Source organism: Peromyscus leucopus, chromosome 17 (assembly GCF_004664715.2).
Source record: "Peromyscus leucopus breed LL Stock chromosome 17, UCI_PerLeu_2.1, whole genome shotgun sequence".
Classification (NCBI taxonomy): domain Eukaryota; kingdom Metazoa; phylum Chordata; class Mammalia; order Rodentia; family Cricetidae; genus Peromyscus; species Peromyscus leucopus.
Genome location: NC_051077.1, coordinates 19,842,413 through 19,864,486, shown reverse-complemented (window position 1 = coordinate 19,864,486; position 22,074 = coordinate 19,842,413). Strand labels below are relative to the sequence as shown.

The following is a 22,074-nucleotide window of genomic DNA, read 5'->3' as shown; positions in this document are numbered from 1 at the left end:
CATCAAAATGAAATATTTTAAGAATATACCATAAATTAAATGTAAATGCAAGCTCCAGACTGGTAGAAATTATTCATAACATGTACTTGAAGATAATGACAGCACAGATATCTAGGATATGTAGGAAACACTCTCGACTCAATAAATGAGACAAACAAATAGACAAATGAGCAAAAAATATAAATAGACACTTCAATAGAGAAAACATGGATAAAAATAAGCTCATTAGGAAATCATTGGAGAAATATCACTTATAACTAAAATGAAATGCCATTACGTGCACACTAAAATAGCTAGACATATTAAAAATCTGACTGTGCTAAATGTTGTAGAGAAAATTGAATTTTTGCATACTACCAGTTAGAATATAAAATTGTATTCCCACTTTGGATAACCATCTTGCAGTTTTTTAAAACTTTTAATAGCTGCCCTATAGTTGGACTTTCTTGTTGGACTTTTTGTGGACCATCAGCCCCCAAATAATGATATATAGACTTCTTATGAATTATTAAAGCTTGGTCTTAGGTTAAGCATGTTCCCAACTAGTTTTTACTACTTAAATTAATCTGTTTATGTTAATCTAAGCTCTATCACGTGGCTTGTTACCTTTTCATCATAATGTATGTCTACCTCTCTCCACGTTTGGCTGGCAAAAGCTGCCTCTCTTCATCCCAGAATTCCAATCTCTGCCTGGAAGTCCTGCGTATCCTCTCCTACCTAGCTATTAGACATTTGGCTCTTTATTAAACCAACCAGAATAAAACAGCAACACATTTTCATGCAGTGTATCCAATAGCCTACAACACTGTGCTGTATGACCCAGGCATTTTACTTCTAGGGTTTTACTCAAGGTAAACAAAAGCCTATGTTTACCTAAATTTAGTTCTCAGTGCTTGTTACCCCAGTACAGTTGAGAAAAGTATCAGAGGCTAAATTCCACATGAAAGTGGAATAAATCTGATTTAATACACTCTCAATACCCAAGCAATAGTAAAAAGGGTCTTTTCTAAAAGTTGTAAATGAACAAGGATCACAAAATAACAAGAGAATTTTGACTGCTAGAAATCAAGTGAAATAGTAGTAAATGGATTGAAACTGACAAAATTTTAGTTTACAGTGAATAAATTCAAAATCCAACTCAAGTAATCTTGTGAGAGAGTTGGGAATGGTCACCCTAAAGACTTTTAAGAACTCCTCAGGAGCCATTTTATGAGCAGTCTGATGTCTGCATTTCCTAGGCCTGCTCTATGATCCTATGGTATGATTCATTCTCCATATGAGACTAGAAGTATATTTATTCAAATGATGAAGAGAGTATTTGGGCTTGGATATCTGACATCATTGAGAATGGAAGCTTCCCACTGAAAACAGCAGTTCAAGTCATGCATGCACAATGAATGCTCAGGCTTCCATTTTACTTCCCTCCTGGGCTCATGCAGGCTTAGTCTGGAAGGAGATGGGGGAATCTTCTCCATGAAACCCCACCAGTCTAAAGAGGAAAATGTCTACACACACTGATGCTGATGATCCCAAGTGACTCCTCCCTCTAGGCTGTAAAACTTCATACACCACTTTGCCTTTGTGACAAGCAGATTTTAGCTCCTTTATTCTCTAAATATGATGAAGCAACCAAGCATTGCCAGACCTCTGGGAAGTTTCTGAATCAAACATAACAACTAAAATAGAAAGGCCAGATTTGGTATAAAGACTATTTTAAAAGATTTATCATGAGTATCTCAAGAGAGATAAGAACAAGGTTTTAGTTATGGATGAAGAACAGGGTACTTCAAAATGAGCCTTTGCTATGGTTTGAATCTGAAATATCCTCACAGGCTCATGAGTTTGAACACTTATTTCCCAGCTGCTGATGCTGTTTGGGAAGTTGGGGAACCTATAAAAAGTGGGGCTTAATTGGAAAAAAGGGATTTGAAGGGATGGACCTTGATGTTTATATCTGAACCCTGCTTCTTATTCCATCTCTGCTTTTGGTGTCTTGGAATATGGGGTAGAAACTGCCTCAGGTTCTAGCTGCCACAGAATTACCCACCAGTGTGTATTCCACATCTTATTGGATATCCCCTCCAAACATGAGACAAAGTGATAAAACTCTCCTCCTTTAGTTTCTTGTCATATCATTGGTCACAGCAATGTAAAAAGTAACTAATACAGAATGAGTCATTGCTGTGACAAACACATTGTTTGTGCACCTATGGAATGTTTTTATATCTAGAGAAGTCACAGAAGGATATAAACAGCTTAATGGGTCTCTCTGATGGGAGAATAGAAAAACTGAAGGCCCATAGAAAGACAGACAATAAAGACAGAATTCAACAAGGTTTCAAAGGGAGAATATATAACTCTACCAGGAACTGGACTAGAGGCTATTAATGTTATATTATGGCAAAGACTCTTACTGTTATGTTCTGATATTTGAAGTGAGGTAAAATTCAAAAGTAATGGACCAATTTGTTTGTTAGCGGGAGAGTCTGGATAAGATAACTTTCAGGCAGTGCCATGGTTAGTGCTCAGTGCATTTACCCAGATTAACAGAGTGGGAGAAGAGGAAGAGAAGACTGCATAGAAGAAAAAAATGCCAAGTTTGATAGGAAAAAGATCATGAACCTGGTGAAAGTTGTGGATGGGACAAATATTAAGAAAGTGGCTGGGCCGGGCGGTGGTGGCGCACGCCTTTAATCCCAGCACTCGGGAGGCAGAGGCAGGTGGATCTCTGTGAGCTCGAGGCCAGCCTGGTCTCCAAAGCGAGTTCCAGGGAAGGCGCAAAGCTACACAGAGAAACCCTGTCTCGAAAAACCAAATAAATAAATAAATAAATAAATAAATAAATAAATAAATAAATAAATAAAAAAAATAAAAAAAGTGGCTGTTGTTGTTGAAGAGGTTAGTATAGTAGTCCCACACTTGGCACTGGAACAACAGGAAACCTGCCCCCAAGGCAGGACATCATCCATCCATCAAAAGACCTTAGTTTGCAAAAAGGAAAAAACAAAACAAAACAGCAAATTCCTTTCAAAGAGAGCCTGAACCAAACATGCTGTTGCATTGGATAACCTCCCACCTCCCACCCCAAAGAGCTGCCTTCCCAGCTGCTGCCACAAAGACATACAGAAGCTGCTGCTGCTTCTATCTCCAGTTGGAAGCAAATTTGTCACCCACGTGGTGCAGGGTTTATAAGCCTGTGAAATGCAAACATAAGGTGGCCGTGTTGTGTACCATGGCACTGTGTAGCAGTGTCAGATTTCCTGCTCTGAGCTTTGGAGTTGGCTATTGCAGCCCTGAGGGTGAAGCCTAGATTGCAGTGTGGATTTCGGGAGATTAGAGAAGTCCCAAACATGAGATACTTGCTAATGAAAGCTATAAGCAACAAATTGAGCTGGCAGAGGCAGTCACAGGTAGTGGTGGTCACAGAACAAGGAACAGGGCTCCTAATGTCTCTTGGGTCCCAAATGATGCCACCGAAGGCCAAAGATGGAGCTGCAAGACTTGGTATTTGCTCTGCTTTGTTTTGGTCTTTTTTGGACCAGTATTTTCTTCTGTCCCTGCCTTTTGGATTATTAATGCTTCTTTCATGCCATTGTGTATTGGAAGCATAAATTTGTGTTTTAACAGGGACTCACAGTGGGGAGACTACCTTGAGTCTCAGAAGAGACTTAGAATTTTGGGAATTTCATAGCTTGGAATAGTCAGACTAAGGGGCTTTTGAAGTTGAGCTGAATGCATTTTACATTAGGAAATGGCCATAAGCCAATGGGGGTCGGAGGTGGAATACTGCAGCTTAAATGAGCCTATTCCCTGTAGTGTATGAACACTTGATCCTTCTTAGCTGGTGGCATTGTTTTTAGAGGTTGTGGAATCTTTAGGAGGTGGGTGGAGTATTGCTGGAGGATGTAGATCACTAGGAACAGGTCCTTGGGTCACATGATTCTTGGCTCCCTCCTGTTTCTCTCTCTCTTCTTCTCTCCTCTTCTATTCTGCTTTGTATTTTACTCATATGTGAGCAAACTGCTCCATGGTCCCTCTACCAAGCCATGAGCCACTTTTACAGCCATGCTCTCCCATTATGATCGACAGCAGTCCCTGAGCATGAGCCAAGGTAAAGTCTTCCTCTTTTAAGTTGCAACTTGTTAGGTTTTCGGTCACATGGATGAGAAGATTAATTGATATAACATTCAAAAGTATAAAAGAACTTAAAAAATTAGAAAAGACACTGAAAGAATTTGGGAGCTGAAATAAAAATAAGTCTATAGTGCTGCAAACTTAAAACCCCAAACAAAAACAGAAATGGAAAATGAAAGAGAAAAAAAAGAGAAAAAAAAAAAAAGAAAATCAGAAGACCAGCCAAAAGTCAGGAGAGGTAAGAGTAAGGGTTTAAAGAAATGGATACAGGGCATTTACCAACAAAATAATTCAAAGTCATTGCTTAGAACATGAAGATACCATTTTCTAGAATGAAAGGATTTTGAAGAGGTATTACAAATGTATCCACACCAAGGCCCATCATATTTTAGATCACTGAAGATAAAGAAAAAGTTCCTCCACTATAGACTAGTGGCAATGGTCGAGAGAGTGCCTGAGCTGACCTCATGTAGAACTCTCATCAGTGACTGGTGGAAGCAGATGCAGAGATCCATGGCCAGGCCCCAGGTAGAGCTTCAGGAGTCTAATTGGCGAGAGAGAAGAGGGATTCTATGAGCAAGAGATATTGAAACCATGATTGGAAAAAGCACAGGGACAAATAGCCAAACTAGCAGAAACACACGAACTGTGAACCAATAGCTGAGAAGCCCCCATGGAACTGGATCAGGCCTTCTGTCATCATGTATTCTGAGGTGAGCTTTTGGGAAATACAGTTGCTTTTGAGTCATTGTTCTCCTGTAGACAATCCATACCTGTGATTCTTACTTAATCCTTCACCCATACTCCTGTCAGTATTCATAATAAAGTCACCAGTAGACCAAGCTAGTCTTGAGCGGAATCATCACTTTAATCTGTTGTAGATGGATAGATGTTAGAGATGTTTGGACACATTGCCCCATGGTGATGGGAACCAGATGGAGCAAATCAACACAGTGGTAGCCAAGTCTAGGGAGAATCGGGAGACCTTCCCCTGGCATTACAGTTATTACTCCCCTTGCCCAGCTGCAAGTCATCTTGAGAGATGATAGATTATAGATAGAAGTAAAAGGTTGATTGAAAGCAGGACTCTGTGATGCAGATTCCTTGAGACTGTCACCTGTGATGGGTGGGACTTTGCAGTGATGCAGGTGTTTGAGGATCACCCACACTCCTAAAAGTAGCCCTCTGCCAAAAAAGTCTTTGTCCTTGGCCAGAAAGCCCAATAAACTAATGAGTTTCACCAAGTTGGACTTTGGTGAAATCATACGTTGGTCTCTCGTTGGTGCGTATCTGGGGTGATTGGATTTGTTTGCATCTCTCCAGAATCTATCTCCAGAGATCCTCTTGTCTACCATGGCACTGGAGTTGTAGGTGTGCACATAATCATGTCTGGCTTTTCACATGGACGCTGATGTCAGAGCAGCAGTAAGGACTATTAAGGGAAATCTTTGGCCTGGGTGGAGACCTAACACCCCAGCATGGCTAGGTCAGTCCCTTTGGCTATGGGACCACCCCTTGGAAGGTGGGCTTAGCTTAAGCCCTGCTGAAGACACAGGCAGAATAACTAGTCCTTTAACGAGGTCCTGTACTTTACCTTCTCAGAATTGCTGCCCCTAGTGAGAGACGAGTGAGCCCTCTCTGGTCATAAGTCCACTTGTTGTTCTGTGTTATCCAGAAAAGTGTAACTTTTCCCTTTCCTCTTTCTGTTCCTTTTCTAAGCATGCCTTCCTCAGCACTTTGGGCTCCCCCTACCCTAACATCTTGGACTTTCTTACCTTTTCTCTGCAACTTCCTTGCCTTCCATATGGCTGCTTGTCTACTTTGTGTCCGGTTGCCACAGCAGCTTACATGGCACGGCTTTTCTTCCTTCTCTCCTCCATTTATTGCCATCAGGCAGCTGTTGTTTTACAGCTTGCCTGCCCTGAGGTTTTCCTTTAAAACTATAATAAAATTCCTCAAGCTTCCATTTGAGTCTGTCCTTAAGTTCTTTTATTAATGAGGCTAGGAACCCTAAAGGGGGATCCTGATTTCTCCTGGATCACAAGGACTTAGTGAGGATACTTTGAAAAAGAAATTAGCATTTCTGTCATCAGCTACAGAGCCGGTAGAGACCAGAGTTCATTATGTCTTTGCTGGGGGCTGTGAAGAAGTACAAAATGGCGAGAAAGATCTCGGGAGGGCACACACATGCTCCTTGATGCTTGAGATGTGCTTGAATTGGAGACTCCAGCATTCTCTGAATAATTCTGAAGGCCAAGGCAGCCACAATGACAGAGCAGAATGAACAGGCATCTGGGAGCAAGCTCACCTTTCTCATTTGGCCTGGGGTGGATATTTGAGTAGCTTATGGCCCAAGAGAAGGCTATGAAAGGTTGGTGCTACCTTCAAAGTACCAGGTCCCAAAAGTGTTTTGCTGAGGCATGAGAAAACTGTAGGAACAGGTTGAGAAAGGAAGAAAGCTACCATCAAGGGAGAATTTCAGGATGTAAACAAATACCATAAACTGTATAGTGTAGAGAGAGTACTTGCAAAGTGCTGGAGTAAACACTGTATCTTGCAGAGGTGTTTACATTTGCGTATCTGACCAACACAGCTCACTGATGGTCTAGTATTATTAATCAGGAACAACTAAAATTCAGAGTAAATTAACTCCCACCCTTGGCTTTAAATAACTATACTTTCCCTTTCATTTGCTCTTTCTAGACCCTGTTCAGGAAAAGCCTGAAGGGGCAGGACACAAAAGAGAAGAAACAATGTGGCAGGAACATGCCTGTCTCTTCTTGTCACCTCAACCCTGAATTGGAGCATCATGGAAGCTCAGAAGAGGGTGTAAGAACAAGTTTTGATTTAGATTTTAATTTATGGCTGTATTCCAAGGCTAAAGGGGTTGGTGCATTCCTTCCTTTTCTGAAAAATTCTTTTGGACTGAGTCTATTTAGGTTAATCTGTTACCAATATTAAAATATGCTTTTAAGAAGACATTGGTTTTTAAATGAAAATCTTAATGCTAGGCATGTGTTTTCTCCCTATGAGTTACTGAGGCACACAAAACAATGCAAGTTGTTGCCATTTCTCTTGGTTGTTCACCATAGCTAGATGGTGAGACCCTATTGCTAAAGACACCACACACGGTGACTGCAGGAAATAGAGAAATTGACGTTGAGCTGACTAGGAAGCTCCCTTTTGGATGTCTAGCTTTCATAGTACACTATGAAGGGCTTCTGGGGAGAGAAAAGACATCAGTGGTCTTACTCAGTGTTCGATCCTGCCTGGTACAACACCAGCCTGCCAGGTAAGATGTGCCTACTTGTTCAACAGTGTCATGACTGTTATGGCGGTATCCAATCACTTTCTGATTGAATTTGAGGCTTGCTCCACAGGTGAGGATAAAGGCATGACACTGTAAACACAGTTAAAAGTCTCTGTCTGGAGAGATCATAGGTCCTAGACAAGAACCCACAGTTGTTTTGCTAAATATGCTTCGTTTTGCTATGCTGGTTTCTAAATATTGATGCTTGTATTTATAGATCTGCATTGCTTCCAACCTTGGTCAGAGAAGCTTCTCGGTGCAATGATTAATGCTGCAACTCATAACTGGTCAAAGTGCTGAGAATAATTGATTGTGAGTGCTGTAGATGATAAATCTCTATCAACCCCCTCCTCAGGGTGTATCACAGAAGAGGGGGGCATAAAGACTGTAAGAGCCAGAGGATCTGTAGGAGAGCTATGAAATGTAGTCTTCTAGACATGACATGGATATACACACACTAGCTCACACTGACTGTGGTTAACTGCACAAGATCGAGGCAGTAAAGGCTCCTAAGTGGACGGGGAGGATCGCTGAAGGCTCACCATAGACTGCGGCAGCTCTGTCTGTAGGAACTGGAATCACAGGGAACATTAGTGTCACTTTAGAGATTCAGCGCTGTGACATCCTAAGCTGTGGTCCTGTCGCCTGGGGACATAGTTCATCATCAAGCAGTGTGCTGGCTAGTCTTATGTCAATTTGCCACATAAGAGTTATCTGAAAGGAGGGAACCTCAGTTGAGAAAATGCCTCTATAAGATCCAGGTACAAGGCACTTTCCCTCTCTCTCTCTCCCACTCTCTCTTTCTTTTCTTCCTTCCTCCTTTTATTTTCAATTATTCTATGTGTCTTTTACATCATGTATCTTGATCCTATTCATTTCCCTGTTCCTTCACATCTGCCCTTTGTTCCCCCCACCCCAAATAAAACAAAATTTAAGAGAAAAAAAGGAAAAATGAAAAGAAAGCAAACAAAAAGGGGGGTTGGGAATTAAAAATCTCATCAAGGAAGCTGCAGCATGACACAGTGAGTCACGCAGTAAACACTTTTATCCATATATCTTTACTTGCAAGTGTTCATTGCAAAGAGTCATTGGTCTGGTTCGAGGCCTCTGGTTTCTAACACACTATCGATGCTGGGCTCTCACTGGGACTCTTTTTGGATTTCTTATTGTTGCCCTATGTTGTGGAGATCCTACAGCTTAGGTCTGTGGGTGAGGTCCCTTCACATGCTCCAGCAGATCATAGATCGGGTGGATATTGGGGAGGACCCAGTCATAACCCTGGTTCTGTGCTTGGATAGCTGCAGGGTTGGTCAGCCCACCAGTTCTCCCCCATCCTCACCATCAGGGTGAGCTCTCCAGCATTGCCCCTGCTAATTCACCTCTTGAAGCAATGAGTAAGGGGCAGGCTCAGTCAGTCTCCTGCTTTCACATCCTCAGGGGTGGCTCTCCCAAGCCTACACCATCAGGGCCAGCTCTATTATGTTGCCCTGGAGAGGTATAGGGGCCACTCTACCAAGTGTAGCAGCTGGAAAGGGGCAGGGACAACCCTCTCACTCTTAGGACCCCAGGGCCAGCTCCTCTACCTGTCTCAGGCCTTGATGGCTGGGAGGTAGGATGGAGGACATATCCCTCTGCATGTGCTGCCATAGGGCAGATGGGTGATGGGAACTTGCTCACTACTTCAGGGCTGGCTCATCGACACCTCCGCCAACAGGGTTGGCTCCATTGTGCTACACAGGGTAGGTACAGCGTCTGTTCTCCCAAGTATTGCAGCTGGTGGGGGTCAGGGACAGCTCTCCCACTCTTATGACCACAGGACCAGCTCTCTCACCTGCCTCAGGTGTTGATGGGCATGGGGTGCATCTCTCCCCCACCCAGCCCATGCTACCACAGGACAGATGGGTAATGGAGATATCTCTCCCATGCTCACAATTTCTGGGCTGGCTCACCCAGACCCCTGCTAACAAGATTGGCTCTATTGTGCTGCCCTGGCAAGGTGCAGGGCCTGCTTTTCCAAGTGTTGCAGCTAGTGGGGGTCAGGGGCAGCTCTCCTGCTCTTATGACCACAGGATCAGTTTTTCTACCTGCCTCAGGCATTGATGGGTCAGGGGGAGACTATCTCTCCCCAGCCAAAGCTGCAATATGGCATATATGTGTTCATTGCTTTTGGAGCTGGCTCACCCACACCTCTGACAACAGGGTTGGATCTATTGTGTTTCCCAGGCAAGGTGCAGGGCCTGCTCTCCCACTCTTGTGACCTCAAGGCCAGCTCTCCCACCTGTCTCAGGTGTTGATGGGTTGGGGCGGGGCATCTTTCCCCCACCCATGACACCACAGGAAAGATGAGAAACATCTCTCCCATGCTCACACTTCAGGGTTGGCTCACCCATACCTCTGCTAACAGGGTTGGCTCTATTGTTCCACCCTTGGAAGGTGCAGGGCCTGCTCTCCTGAGAGTTGCATCTGGAAGGGATCAGGGGCAGCTCTTCTGCTCCTATGACCATAGGGCCAGCTTCCCAACCTGCCTCAGGCATTGATGAGTGTGTGGGGGAAGGGCATCTCTCCTCAGCCCATGCTACCATGTGTCAGGTGAGGGATGGGGCTAGGTCTCCCCTGCTTACTACTTTGGGGCTGGCCCATCTATACCTCCGCCAACAGGCTTGGCTCTATTGTGTTGCCCGGGCAAGGTGCAGGGCCTGCTCTCCTGAGGAAGGCACTTTCTTAATTAGTGATCGATGGATTATGCCATCCTTTAACTGGTGGTCCTGGATTCTATAAGAAATCAGGCTGAGCAAGCCATGGGGAGCAAACCAGCAAGCAGCACTCCTCCATGTGTTCTGCATCAGCTCCTGCATCCAGGTTCCTGCCTTTCTGAGCTTCTAGCCTGACTTCCTGTGAACATCAATATGGAAATGTAAGCCAAATAAACCTTTTCCTCCACAACTTGCTTTGTGGTGGTCATGGTATTTTGTTGCAGTGGTAAAAACCCTAACTAACACAAGTGGATAGTAGATTTCTTTATTCTTGTTTAGGACTAAGCATCACAATTTCACTTGGATCTTAAGCCTCAGAAAAACCTGTATCTATTATCACTTACATATACACCATGTGTGCCTATCTACATTTACACCCTATAATTTTGGTGTACCGTCTTGGTGCTGTCCTGGAACCCCAGGAAGCACCTCTTCTTCATTTTATGAAAAGAGAACAGAACTTCTGCTGCGTTGCCTGTTCCTCCAAATGGCATGATGACATTCCCTTCCAGAGTGGTGGTTAACAAAACGTCACGTGCCTAGGAGAACAAAAGCCTGTCAGACTCTTGAGAGTATGAAACAGTATGAGAGAAAGTAAACAGTCGCTGGGGGTAGTGGAGACTGAACAGCCACACCGCAGAAGGTAGCCAAAACGTGGAGCTGCAAGCAAGCTTAGAGTACTTGCAGGCTTGTGGGAGTTGTCACCCATATTGGGGTAGGCTCTCTGGAAAAGAAGTTCCTTTTATGTTATCTCTGCTCCTTGCAAGTAACTCCTCACCAATACTTCTATTTGTAATCCCAGTAAAAAAAAAAAAAAAAAAAAAAAACAAAAAAACCCTCATGGTTCAAGAAATTGAACAATGGGGCAATTATAACTTGGGTCTGTTGTGGGCTCCCTTTTTGGGGTAAGTAGGTGTGTGTGTGTGTGTGTGTGTGTGTGTGTGTGTGTGTGTGTGTGTGTGTGAAGAGAGAGAGAGAGAGAGAAAGTGGGGGGGGTCTTCCCAGGAAGATCTGTCACACACACAATACCTTTAACACTATCATGTCTCAATTTGGGCTATTACAGATCAAAGGTACAGAGAAGAGACACAATAATGAGGATGTTGTAGCTTGGTTTTCTGGGAGCAGTGTGCTGGGAACAGACGATTCTAGAGGGGCTACAGGATGGTGGCTTGTGGTTGATTTGGCTCATCTTATGGGAAATCTCCATAAAGGAAATCTTATCATTGTCTGCTGAGAACTCCACATTTAGGAGAATTAAGGTGATAAAACCCATCATTCCCAGAAGTAGTTGCAGAAAAGAAAGTATAGGGAAGTTTGAAATAGGGTTTGCAATTAAGATTTCACGAGTTAAGTTTATTTGGTCGTGTGCAAAGCACAGGACTAGGAAACCAGAGCATGCGTTTCAAACCTCCATCCAAACACAGTCAACATGATTACCTTCAGAAAGTCAGTCATTTCTCCCTAGCCTCCTTCCTTCTGTAAACATTCTTAAACATAAGGACTTAAAACTATATATCCACGAACATTTTTAGACCCAGCATTGCATGCATATCTGTATGATTCAAGGTATAACCTCTTAGGGAAAGTTCATGACTTGCTATGATAGTTTCCTATGCTGGGAACAGAAAATAAAGTATATTATGCTCATGAACAAATACAGTGAAAACTGGTGTGAAATTTACCCACAGGGCAGGGGATTGTTACTTCCCATGTTGGATTTGTCTATTACACATTCTTGATTTCCAGGCTCTGACATGTCAATGTTCTTCTTGATATAGTAAAGTATCTTGACATAGTAAATAATATTGAGTCACCAACTGAAACTTTCAGAATAGTTAGCATGAAGTATATAGGGCTTTTTCATAGTTCTGTTTATGTGAAGGAGTTGAAAGTAGCAATAGCATGTGTGGATCATGTGTGGAAGAATCTATAAAACCAAAGGCAAACAACTGGATCAGGCCCTCTGGATAAATAAGACAGTTGATTGGCTTGATCTATTTGGGAGGCATCCAGGCAGTGGGACCTGGACCTGTGCTCATTGCATGAGCTGGCTGTTTGGAATCTGGGGCTTATACAGGGACACTTGGCTCAGCCTGGGAGGAGGGGACTGGACCTGCCTGGACTGAATCTACCAGGTTGAACTCAATCCTCATGGGAGTCTTTGCCCTGGAGGAGATGGGAATGGGGGGTGGGCTGGGGGGAAGGGGAGGCAGGAGGGAGGAGAACAAGGGAATCCATGGCTGATATATAAAATTAAATTTAATAAATAAATTAAAAACGTGCACACAATTGGAAGTGTTAAACTCATGGAAAGAGATGAGTGAGGTAAGTGGATTGAAATTCTGTCTGAGTTCTAAAAGTCTATTTGTTTTCACTCCGTGTGGCTGCAAGTGCCGTCTATATCCTCACACTTCCAAGGGAAGGGTGATGTTGAGCACTCCCACAGCAAAATAATCAGAAAACTGTCAAACTGTCAAACCCTAAATGTCAGGATTCTACATTTGAGACTCACTATTTATCATGTCCTTTCTCCCTTCCCCTGGACTTGGGACTGTTGTATATACTGTAAAGGGTTAGAGAAGTTTTTTTTTTTAATCAGAAATACAGTTGTTTAATTTCTTACAAATTTTTCAAAAGTTTTTTTCCTAAGTTTTTTTTTTTTTTTTTATTAATTTCTGAGAATCCTTACAGAGTTTTAACACTATCAGATGAATAGCATCAGGATAGAAGGATCCTAAATAGGCTCAGCTGTCACTCCCTTTCTTTGTTCAACTTCGGTGAATTTATAATTAAAAACAGTGAGCTTCATAAAGTTGTTCCTAGAAGTAAATCAGATGGCTATTCATTGAGGTTTTTTTTTTTTTTTTTTTTTTTTTTTTTTTTTTTTTTTTTTTTTTTTTTACATATTTTGTTTTGGGAGGGGAAATAGGTATAATGTCTGTAGAATCTTAGTAAGTATATTTATTGTTGGATGCTACCTTCCTATGGTGTCTGTGTGTAGTCACTGCAATGGGCTGACAATAGTAATGCCCTCTCTACATCCCAGTATTATACTCTATTAAGTATATTGCAATGCCATTGATATCCACAAGCTGTGTGTCGGAGAGGGCATTGAGGAGGGCATGCTTAGCACAGGCATCCTTACTTCCATTACTTCACATGAGAGCCACTGTGGGGTGTTAGCTTGATGTTCACCTCCCCCACCAGCTCTCCCCAAGTGTCCCTTGGCAATAGCTGGCATTTCCCACCAGAGGGGTAATGCTGTGTTGAACCACATCTGCCGATATTCTGTTGCCTTTTTTTGGTTGTACATACCTTTTTTTTTTTTTTTTAAATTTTATTTTACAATACTATTCAGTTCTACATAACAGCCACAGATTCCCTTGTTCTCTCCCTTCCTGCCCCCTCCCCTTCCCCCCAGCCCACTCCCATTCCCACCTCCTCCAGATCAAGGTCTCCCCCGAGGACTGAGATCGACCTGATAGACTCAGTCCAGGCAGGTCCAGTCCTCTCCTCCCAGATTGAGCCAAGTGTCCCTGCATAAGTCCCAGGTTTCAAACAGCTAACTCATGCAACGAGCCCAGGACCTGGTACCACTGCCTAGATGCCTCCCAAACAGATCAAGCCAATCAACTGTCTCACCTATTCAGAGGGCCTGGTCCAGTTGGGGGCCCCTCGGTCTTTGGTTCATAGTTCATGTGTTTCCATTCGTTTGGCTATTTGTCCCTGTGCTTTATCCAACCTTGGTTTCAACAATTCTCGCTCATATACACCCTCCTCTTTCTCACTAATTAGACTCCCAGCACCCCACCAGGGGCCTAGCTGTGGATGTCTGCATCCAGATTCCTCAGTCCTTGGATGGGGTTTCTGGCACAACTATTAGGGTGTTTGGCTATCCCATCACCAGAGTAGGTCAGTCCCGGCTGTCTCTCGACCATTGCCAGCAGTCTTTTGTGGGGGTATCTTTCTGGATTTCTATGGGCCCACAGAAATCTGTTGCCCTTCTTAAGGGGCACTGCCTCATAGACACAGATCCCCCGTATCCTCTAATGCCTGTAGTAAAGCTCCCATTGTGGGGCTGTTCCTGTTCCATGAGGCTCATGTGCAGTGTTCCTCCAAAGCACAGTTGGAAAAAGTCTTCCCACACACGGGTTCCACCCTTTACCTCTGTTTTACAGCAGCTTGCATCCTCTGTATGTTTATGCTCCGCAGCGCTCTTCAAAATAACCTGAACTTGTGGGCTTCTTCCCAGGGTGAGAATTCATTTTGAACCCCCATTCTGATCTCTATTTTCCATATTTCTCACAATTTCCTCCTTCGGTCTCTTGGTTAGAGAACAGGTTCATACACACACATGTACAACAGCAGCAGCGGCATAAAAAATGAATTCAACGCTGTTCCTCATAAAGATCATTAATTCAGCGAATACATGGTAGACCAGTGCCAGGGCGAGGGACAATGAGCGTGGCTGGCTGGGTCTAAAACATAGCAACATAATATGGGCACACAACAGAACCACTGTTTGAATTTTATGGCCAGATCTTTAATGAGCATCTTATAGCTTGTTATAGAAAAGTATTTTCAATTAGCTAAATATGTGTAATAATTGAATAAGCACCACTAGGAAGAAAATAAGCTTCCAGCAATAAAAGCATTTAAATAGGGCTTGTAAGACCAACTTGAAGACCATTTCCAAAACGTGCTTCTCTTGCCATAGACTGAAAGAATTCTGAGGGCAAAGTACTGTAGCCAGAAGTTTTCCTGTGTCTGGGCTGGCCGGCAGTTGGGATAAATCTCTTCCACTCTCTTCCCCCAAGTAAGCACACAGAGGCTTGTTTTCATTGTAACTGCTTGGCTGTTAGTTCAGGCTTATTATTGACTAGCTCTTACACTTAAACTCAGTCCATTTCTGTTAATCTATCTATTGCAGCATTTTCCATGGCTTTACCTGGGTGCCATTACTTGCTGTTCCCTGGACAGCAGGTTGGCGTCTCCTGATTCAGCCTTCCTCTTCCCAGAATTCTCCTTGTCTGCTTATCCCACCTATACTTTCTGCCTGGCTACTGGCCAATCAGCATTTTATTTATCAGCCAATCAGAGCAACACATTCACAGCATACAGAACATCCTACAGCATATTACTATTTACTTAGATAGTATTTTGTATAAAAATACTGGTGCTCCTAAGAAATTTTCATATATATATATATATATATATATATATATATATATATATATTAATTTACTTATCCTAAGATTCTGTGAAATAAAGCAAGAACCGTGCTTAATAACAAATGTGGCTGTGTGTCATGGTTCATGCTTATAAACTTAGCACTCAGGAAGTGGAGGCAGGAGGATTATGAGTTCTATACCATCCCAGGTTACATAACTAGTTCAAGGTCAGCATAAACTATAGAGACCCTGTTTCAAAAGAGCAAACTAACAAACTAATAAATAAAATAATCAGCAGTAAAACAGGCTCAGAAAAAATTCCCCCAGAATTCTAGAGGTGAAGGGTGAGTAATTAGCATAACTGACATTTGAGCCCAGCCAGTTCCATTCATAAACTCTGCTGTCTATGTCACCGTTCAATGACTGCTCATCTCTGTTTTGGCTCACCATTTCAAAGGTTTCAATCCATAGTCCCTGGATTCATAACTCACCTTACATCAGACAGGACAGAAGGGAAAAGGGGCTGGATCCCTTAAAGCCACCCCCAGTGTCCTATTTCATCCAGCTAGGTCCGAGCGCATGTATTTTCAGTACCTCCTAAAAGAATATCACTCCCCGGGAATCAAGTCTTCAATCCGAGCCTTGCAGGGGGTAAGTCATCTCTAAACTGGGTAGAGACAGTTGAGGTCTTGGGTTAAGGAAGTCATCTTTCACATGTGCTATGAAGTTCCAGGATGCCACGAATCAGGAAAGAACACCCGGGGCATCCTCTTTTCTTCATTTTCTTTTTCTCCTGCAATCAGGGTTCAGGTATTGTGAAATACACAGAATTTCAGTCATCTCAAGGGTATAATTTAGTGGCACTAGATTTCATCTCTGTATTTACTCCTTATGGCTTTATAGAAAGAATATAATTAAACAAATGGATGGATGCAGGTCTTGGCTGTATAGATGGGGGTGACCAGGTTGTTACAATCAGTGGTACAAAGAATGAGAAGCATTTCTCCCAAACTCAGAAATGTCTTTTGTGAGTCTTCCTAATGTTATAGCTAGTCCAGTAGAGAGCATCATCTTGCCACGTTTCTTCTCCTAGGTGGCCTCTGAGCACATGTTTGCCTGGTTTATTGTCACTGTGCCTTGTGTAAGTCATCCCAGATCCCAGATCTACTGCGAGTCAGGCTGTTAAGCACGCATGAGTTCTTTTGGAAACTGTACAAGCCAGGACTCCAGGTCCTGCAGTCTAGTTGTTTCATGATTTATGGCTGGAGGTGTGCTCTCCTGCAAGCTATTGGTCAATGATGATAAAGTGGATACTGGTGCCTCTGTGGATTTCCTGTTACCCCTTCTATGGTCACCATTTAGAAACATTTAATAGGACATAAAGCACTAAGGGTGGAAAACCATTTCTGGTCACTACTGTACTGTGGAGCCCATTGCTGACTCCTCTTCAAATTTTCTAAACCAGGAAAAAGAATACTTCACATTTGCCAGTATAATTTGGTCTGACTGTTCTTCCCCTGTCAAACAGATAATATTCCAAGTAACATAACAACTGCTCTGGTCCATTATTTTCCCTTTGTTTCCAACTTAGATCCCCAAAGACAAGCTAAGCCCCAGCACCCCTGCTATCCAAATGTGGTGGCTTCCGCATACCTCCTTAACTGTGGAATAGTCTGCATCAGCCCCACCACTAAGGAGGTAATCTACACTGCTTTATTAAAATTGGATGGGGGGATTATGAAGGAGCAATACTGTGTATTGGATCTGTAGGTTTACCCATGCTACACAGTGGACAATAAAGTGTTTATCTTGAATTTCTGACAGCAGTTCTTTTTCTTTGTAGTTTCATATATTTATTTATTCTGTGGGAGGAGGGGACATGCATGCCAAGGCACTCAGGTGGGAGCCAGAGGACAACCTGAGGCATCCAGTTCTCTCCTTCCACCATGTGGCTCCCAGGATTCAGCTCAGGTGGTCATCAGCCTTAGTAGCACGTGGCTTTGCCTGCTGAGCCATCTCCTTGGCTCCCGTGGCTCCTTGCAATGGTTCTTAAAGTGTGGTCTTTCTACCAATAGCAAACAGTGTCACCAAAATCTTGATATAAATGCAAATTATTTGGCTTTACTTCAGGCCTATTGATATTAGAAATATCATCCCTCTTCTGATTTTAAAGGTCAAAATGGGTTAACAGTTCTCCTTAGGTGGTACCTTGGTAATGAGGACTCCAATATAAGAACTGAAATTCAATACATGTGCAAACAATTCTTAGCTGAACTATTCTAAGGCGGCCTACCTTTGCACTGAAAATATCCATCCAAATTATCCCTTTCCACTTAGCAGAGAGAGGAGGGGGGTGTGGGAGTCAGCAAAGGCATTTTAAAAAGTACCTCTTCAGAGAGGCAGCTTATGTTTGATCATAGATAAAATGCTTTGTAAAGTACTAAGAGGAGGTAGCTATGCATTTAATGACTCTGTAAGTCAGGGCTTTAACATTTTATTGTTGTTTATTTTTATTGCCAGGAATTCCATTTCTCTTCGACAGTGTTGAGGTAATGTGTGGTGAGCACATTACCAAATCAGTCCATGATTAATTAGCTGACATTTATTGAGTGCTTAATATGTGTCCATAACTGAGTTAAAATGAAAATAGTGGATGAATGGTCCATGCTTTCTAATATACTTACGGTCTAGGTGAAGAGAGGAGTAGAACTCCTGAGGTATATGAGATCCATAAAGTAATACAATCACAAGTGAAGATGATGCAGATGAAGTGCATTGTGGGAAATGGTCACTCATAGAGTTTAGTATTTAAAAGACAGCTCCAGGGAACAGTTGGATCAGAAAGAATGTTTAATGTAAGTGGTGCGTCATTGCAGAAAAAGCCTGCGTTCTTTTCTTATTGTTTCTCTGCTTTCAACAATGACACATTTGAGTTTCTTACATGAATGGGTGGCCTCCAACTCCAGTCCTAGAATCTAAGATGGCTTTGTGATGGTGACAAGTGATGAGATGAGATGCTAATTCTGAGCTTTGGCTTTAAGAGACCCTGCATGCTTCTGGCCACTCAGTCTCTTCAGACATAGTCAGGTTCCTTGAACAAGCCTAGGGTGTCTGCTGAAGAATGAGATTGGCTTTTAAAAAATTTTAATTATCATTTTATGTATTTGTGTGTTTTGCCTGGATCTATGTGCATCATTTGTGTGTCTGGTACCTGTAAAGGCCAGAAGAGGGCATCAGATCCCCAGGAACCAGAGTTAAAGACAGTTCATTGTGAGCTAGCTGCCATGTGAGTACTGGGACTTGAACTCAGGTCCTCTGAGAAAGGCCCCAGAGTTCTTAACTGCTGAGCCATTTTCCAGCCTGTTTTATGATGTGAGCTATCTCAGCTAAGGCCACTAAAGGTTAGCCACCCTCCCTTATCCCCACCACCAGCAGAAGAACCATTGGTGCTGTGGCTACAACCAAACACTATAATCTCAGGCAAAATGGGTAGGTGCTGTTTGGGCCAAGAATTTTTTGAATGGTTTGCCATGCAGTGCTAGGTCATTGCTTGAAAAGTGAAAGGTGGAGAGGGAGTAAGTGTTTTAAGTAGGAGTAAAACCTCAAAAAACATCGAGGCAGAGACACACGAGGTGAGATCTAAGAACAATATGGGGAGACTAATAGGTTTGGATTCTCAACTTTCAGTAACTAGAAAGTAAGAATTCAAGAGAGCATATATTGGGGACCACTACCATGCTATGTAGTGAGTTTTCCTCATTCATCCTATCCAGAGTATAAGGCAGTAATCAATCGTCACACATTAGTAAACTGAGCATCCACAGTGCCTTCTAAGCCTGACTTTGAAAGAGTGAAACCCTGTTTGGTAGCCAAATATAGAATGCCAATAACCAAAGACTTCATTTTATGGCTTAAAATTTCTTATTTTTTTTTTCTTGAGACAGGGTTTCTCCGTGTAGTTATGGTGCCTGTCCTAAATCTCACTCTGTAGACCAGGCTGGTCTCGAACTCACAGAGATCCGCCTGGCTCTGCCTCCCAAGTGCTGGGATTAAAGGCATGCGCCACCGCCACCCCACAAAACTCTTAGTTTTTAAAGTATAAAATCATGACTACTAGGGCTTGGTAGCACAGACTATAACCTTGGCTATTCAGGAGGCCAATGCTCAACTCCTGACTGGGCTGCAGGCTGAAGAGGGAGTCTCAGCAACTGAGTAAAACTGGATTAAAATGAACAAGTGATTGTTTTCTAAAAGCCTGGGCATATAGCTCAGTGGGAGAGCACCTGCCTAATAATGGGTCAGGCCCTGGGTTCAATACTCAGCGCCTCAAGACAAAATAAAAGAAAACAAAGCCTGGAAGCTAATAGGCCGTACTTTCAAGAAATGACAACTTGTAGAATCCCCCCAGTAAAGCCGTCAAGAAACCAGAGCGCTTTCGCAGGCTTCCGTTTTCACAATCCGCATCTATTGCTCAGGGAGCGACTTTCCCCTCTGCTGTATTCTGCTACTGAACACGTAAAAGAACATCCTTGAGAGGCAAATCATTTACCACGACATGCTAAAAGGTTTTCTTTCTTTTGCATGATATTGCTGGAAAAAAATATGCATGAGATGTGATGGATTCTTACTTTGGAAGAAGGTCCTTAAGCCTAGTAGTATAGGAGTTAGGGAAGGGCGGGTGGGGGACTCGGGTGAAATGTTAAACATACGCTATGCCTGGGACCTTTTGTTCTAGCACCCACCAAAACTTTGATCTTTAAAGAAAAGTGCCGTGAACTGTATATAAAATGGCCTTACTGAGCAAGCACTTGACTCACCTAAGCTTTGATGTGGAAGGAGCGTTAACAGGAGTCCTGAAATCATGGCGAACCATATATTTCAGGGGAGGCAACGGCAGGGATAGTGAAACTGAGTGTCAAACAAGAATGAATAGAGAGAGGCGTCATACCTGAAGTGTACAGTGACTGTGCGCTGGGAAGAGAGGGGGCGTGTTTTAAAGTTGTTATTTTAATTGCTGCCTGTCTTCCATGAACATGTTGCTCCCTTTTGACTGCCAAGTAACCCGACCATCCAAAACTTTTCTGAACCGAGGACCCTCGTCCTGTGTCCCACCCTGGCCTCCTCCCTACATTGGGGCATCCAGCGCGGCTAACAGGTCCCCTGCTCACTGAAGCGTCACCTCTCACTCCCCAGTACATCTCCGCAGCCCACTCGGACTGCAGCCTTGCAGCAGTCAGGGCGACAGCCAGCTTGAGGGAGGGCCGAGCCGAGCCGGGCCGGGCTCGGGATCAGCACCGGGAAGGGCAGACAGCGTGCGCGCTGAGGGGCGAGTTCGCAGCACAGGTAAACAGGCAGGCCAGGCGCAGGGCGCTGTCGCCTCGGCCACCCAGCGATTTCCAGGCACGCAACTCCGCCTCCAGGGCTCTGTCCCCGCGCTCTCGTCCCCGCCGCTTTCGCAGCCCAGCAGCCGCCGCAGCAGCACTCCACACAAAGGACTGTTCCCCGCCGAGCAGCGCCTCCACCTCCACTCCTCCTCCGGTGACAGCATCCCCGACAGCAGGGCTCGGGGCGCGGCGGCAGCGGCGGTGCGGGGGGGAACCTGTCACTCCCGCAACCGAGGCGGTGGCAAAGGCTTTTTCTTTTCTTTTCCTTTTTCTTTTTATTCCTTCTTTCTTTTTAAAATTCGCCTCTTTGCCTTTTTGTGGTTCCACCCCTCTCTCTTCCCCCGATAAACAACTCTCCTACCTCCCCCCCCCCAATAAATAAATAAAAGGAGGAGGGTCAGGGCAGGAGTGGGGGCAGGCAAGGCGAGGCATCTGGAGCCAGCCAGCCAGGCAGAGTCCGCACCGACAGGCGCCCGCACGCACCTCACACCATGAGATGGCGACGCGCCCCGCGCCGCCCGCTGGGTACCAGCCCCAGCATCCCGCATCCCCGGCCCGCCGGCCGTTCGCCTCCTCTGCTGCCGCCGCCGCCGCTGCGCTGCTGCTGCTGCTGCTGCTGGGGACCGCGGCCCTGGCGCCGGGGGCGGCGGCCGAGCGGGCGGCTCCCGCGGGGGCCTCGGTGTGCTACTCGTCCCCGCCCAGCGTGGGCTCGGTGCAGGAGCTGGCCCGGCGCGCCGCGGTGGTGATCGAGGGAAAGGTGCACCCGCCGCGGCGGCAGCAGGGGGCACTCGACAGGAAGGCAGCCGGCGAGGCAGGGGCAGGGGCGCGGGGACAGCACGCCCAGGACCCGCCGCCCTCCCAGGACCCTCCGCCCGCTGCCAACTGGACCCTGCCCACCGGATCCCCAGCGCCCAGCCCCGACCAAGCCTGGGACCCCGAGCCCTATCTGGTGAAGGTGCACCAGGTGTGGGCGGTGAAAACTGGGGGCTTGAAGAAGGACTCGCTGCTCACCGTGCGCCTGGACACCTGGGGCCACCCAGCCTTCCCGTCCTGCGGGCGGCTCAAGGAGGACAGCAGGTACATCTTCTTCATGGAACCCGATGCCAACAGCAGCGGCCGCGCGCCGCCCGCCTTCCGAGCCTCGTTCCCCCCACTGGAGACTGGCCGCAACCTCAAAAAGGAGGTCAGCCGGGTGCTGTGCAAGCGGTGCGGTAAGTGCCTCGCCAGCCCCCGGGGCCGGCCTCGGGGGTCCCCTTCGACGGCTGCAGGGCGCGGGGCGCTCCCAGGTCCTAGAGGAGGGAGGTCTCGCAGGTGTCACC

The 22,074-nt window shown here is 44.8% G+C and overlaps 1 protein-coding gene across 4 annotated transcripts in view; it reads left to right on the top strand.

Moving 5' to 3' along the window:
• The first annotated feature begins 20,556 nt into the window (after nt 1–20,556).
• The window catches only part of Nrg1 (neuregulin 1), a 1,050,531-nt gene continuing 1,049,013 nt past the window's right edge, over nt 20,557–22,074 (top strand). For 3 of the 4 annotated variants that reach the window (XM_037211538.1, XM_037211536.1, XM_037211537.1), the window contains exon 1: nt 20,563–21,966. In XM_037211538.1, coding sequence (XP_037067433.1) covers nt 21,252–21,966 — 715 coding nt within the window. In that variant the 5' untranslated portion in view covers nt 20,563–21,251. Of the gene's footprint in view, nt 21,967–22,074 lie in introns of all 4 variants that reach the window. The other variant, XM_037211542.1, reaches the window with a different exon arrangement.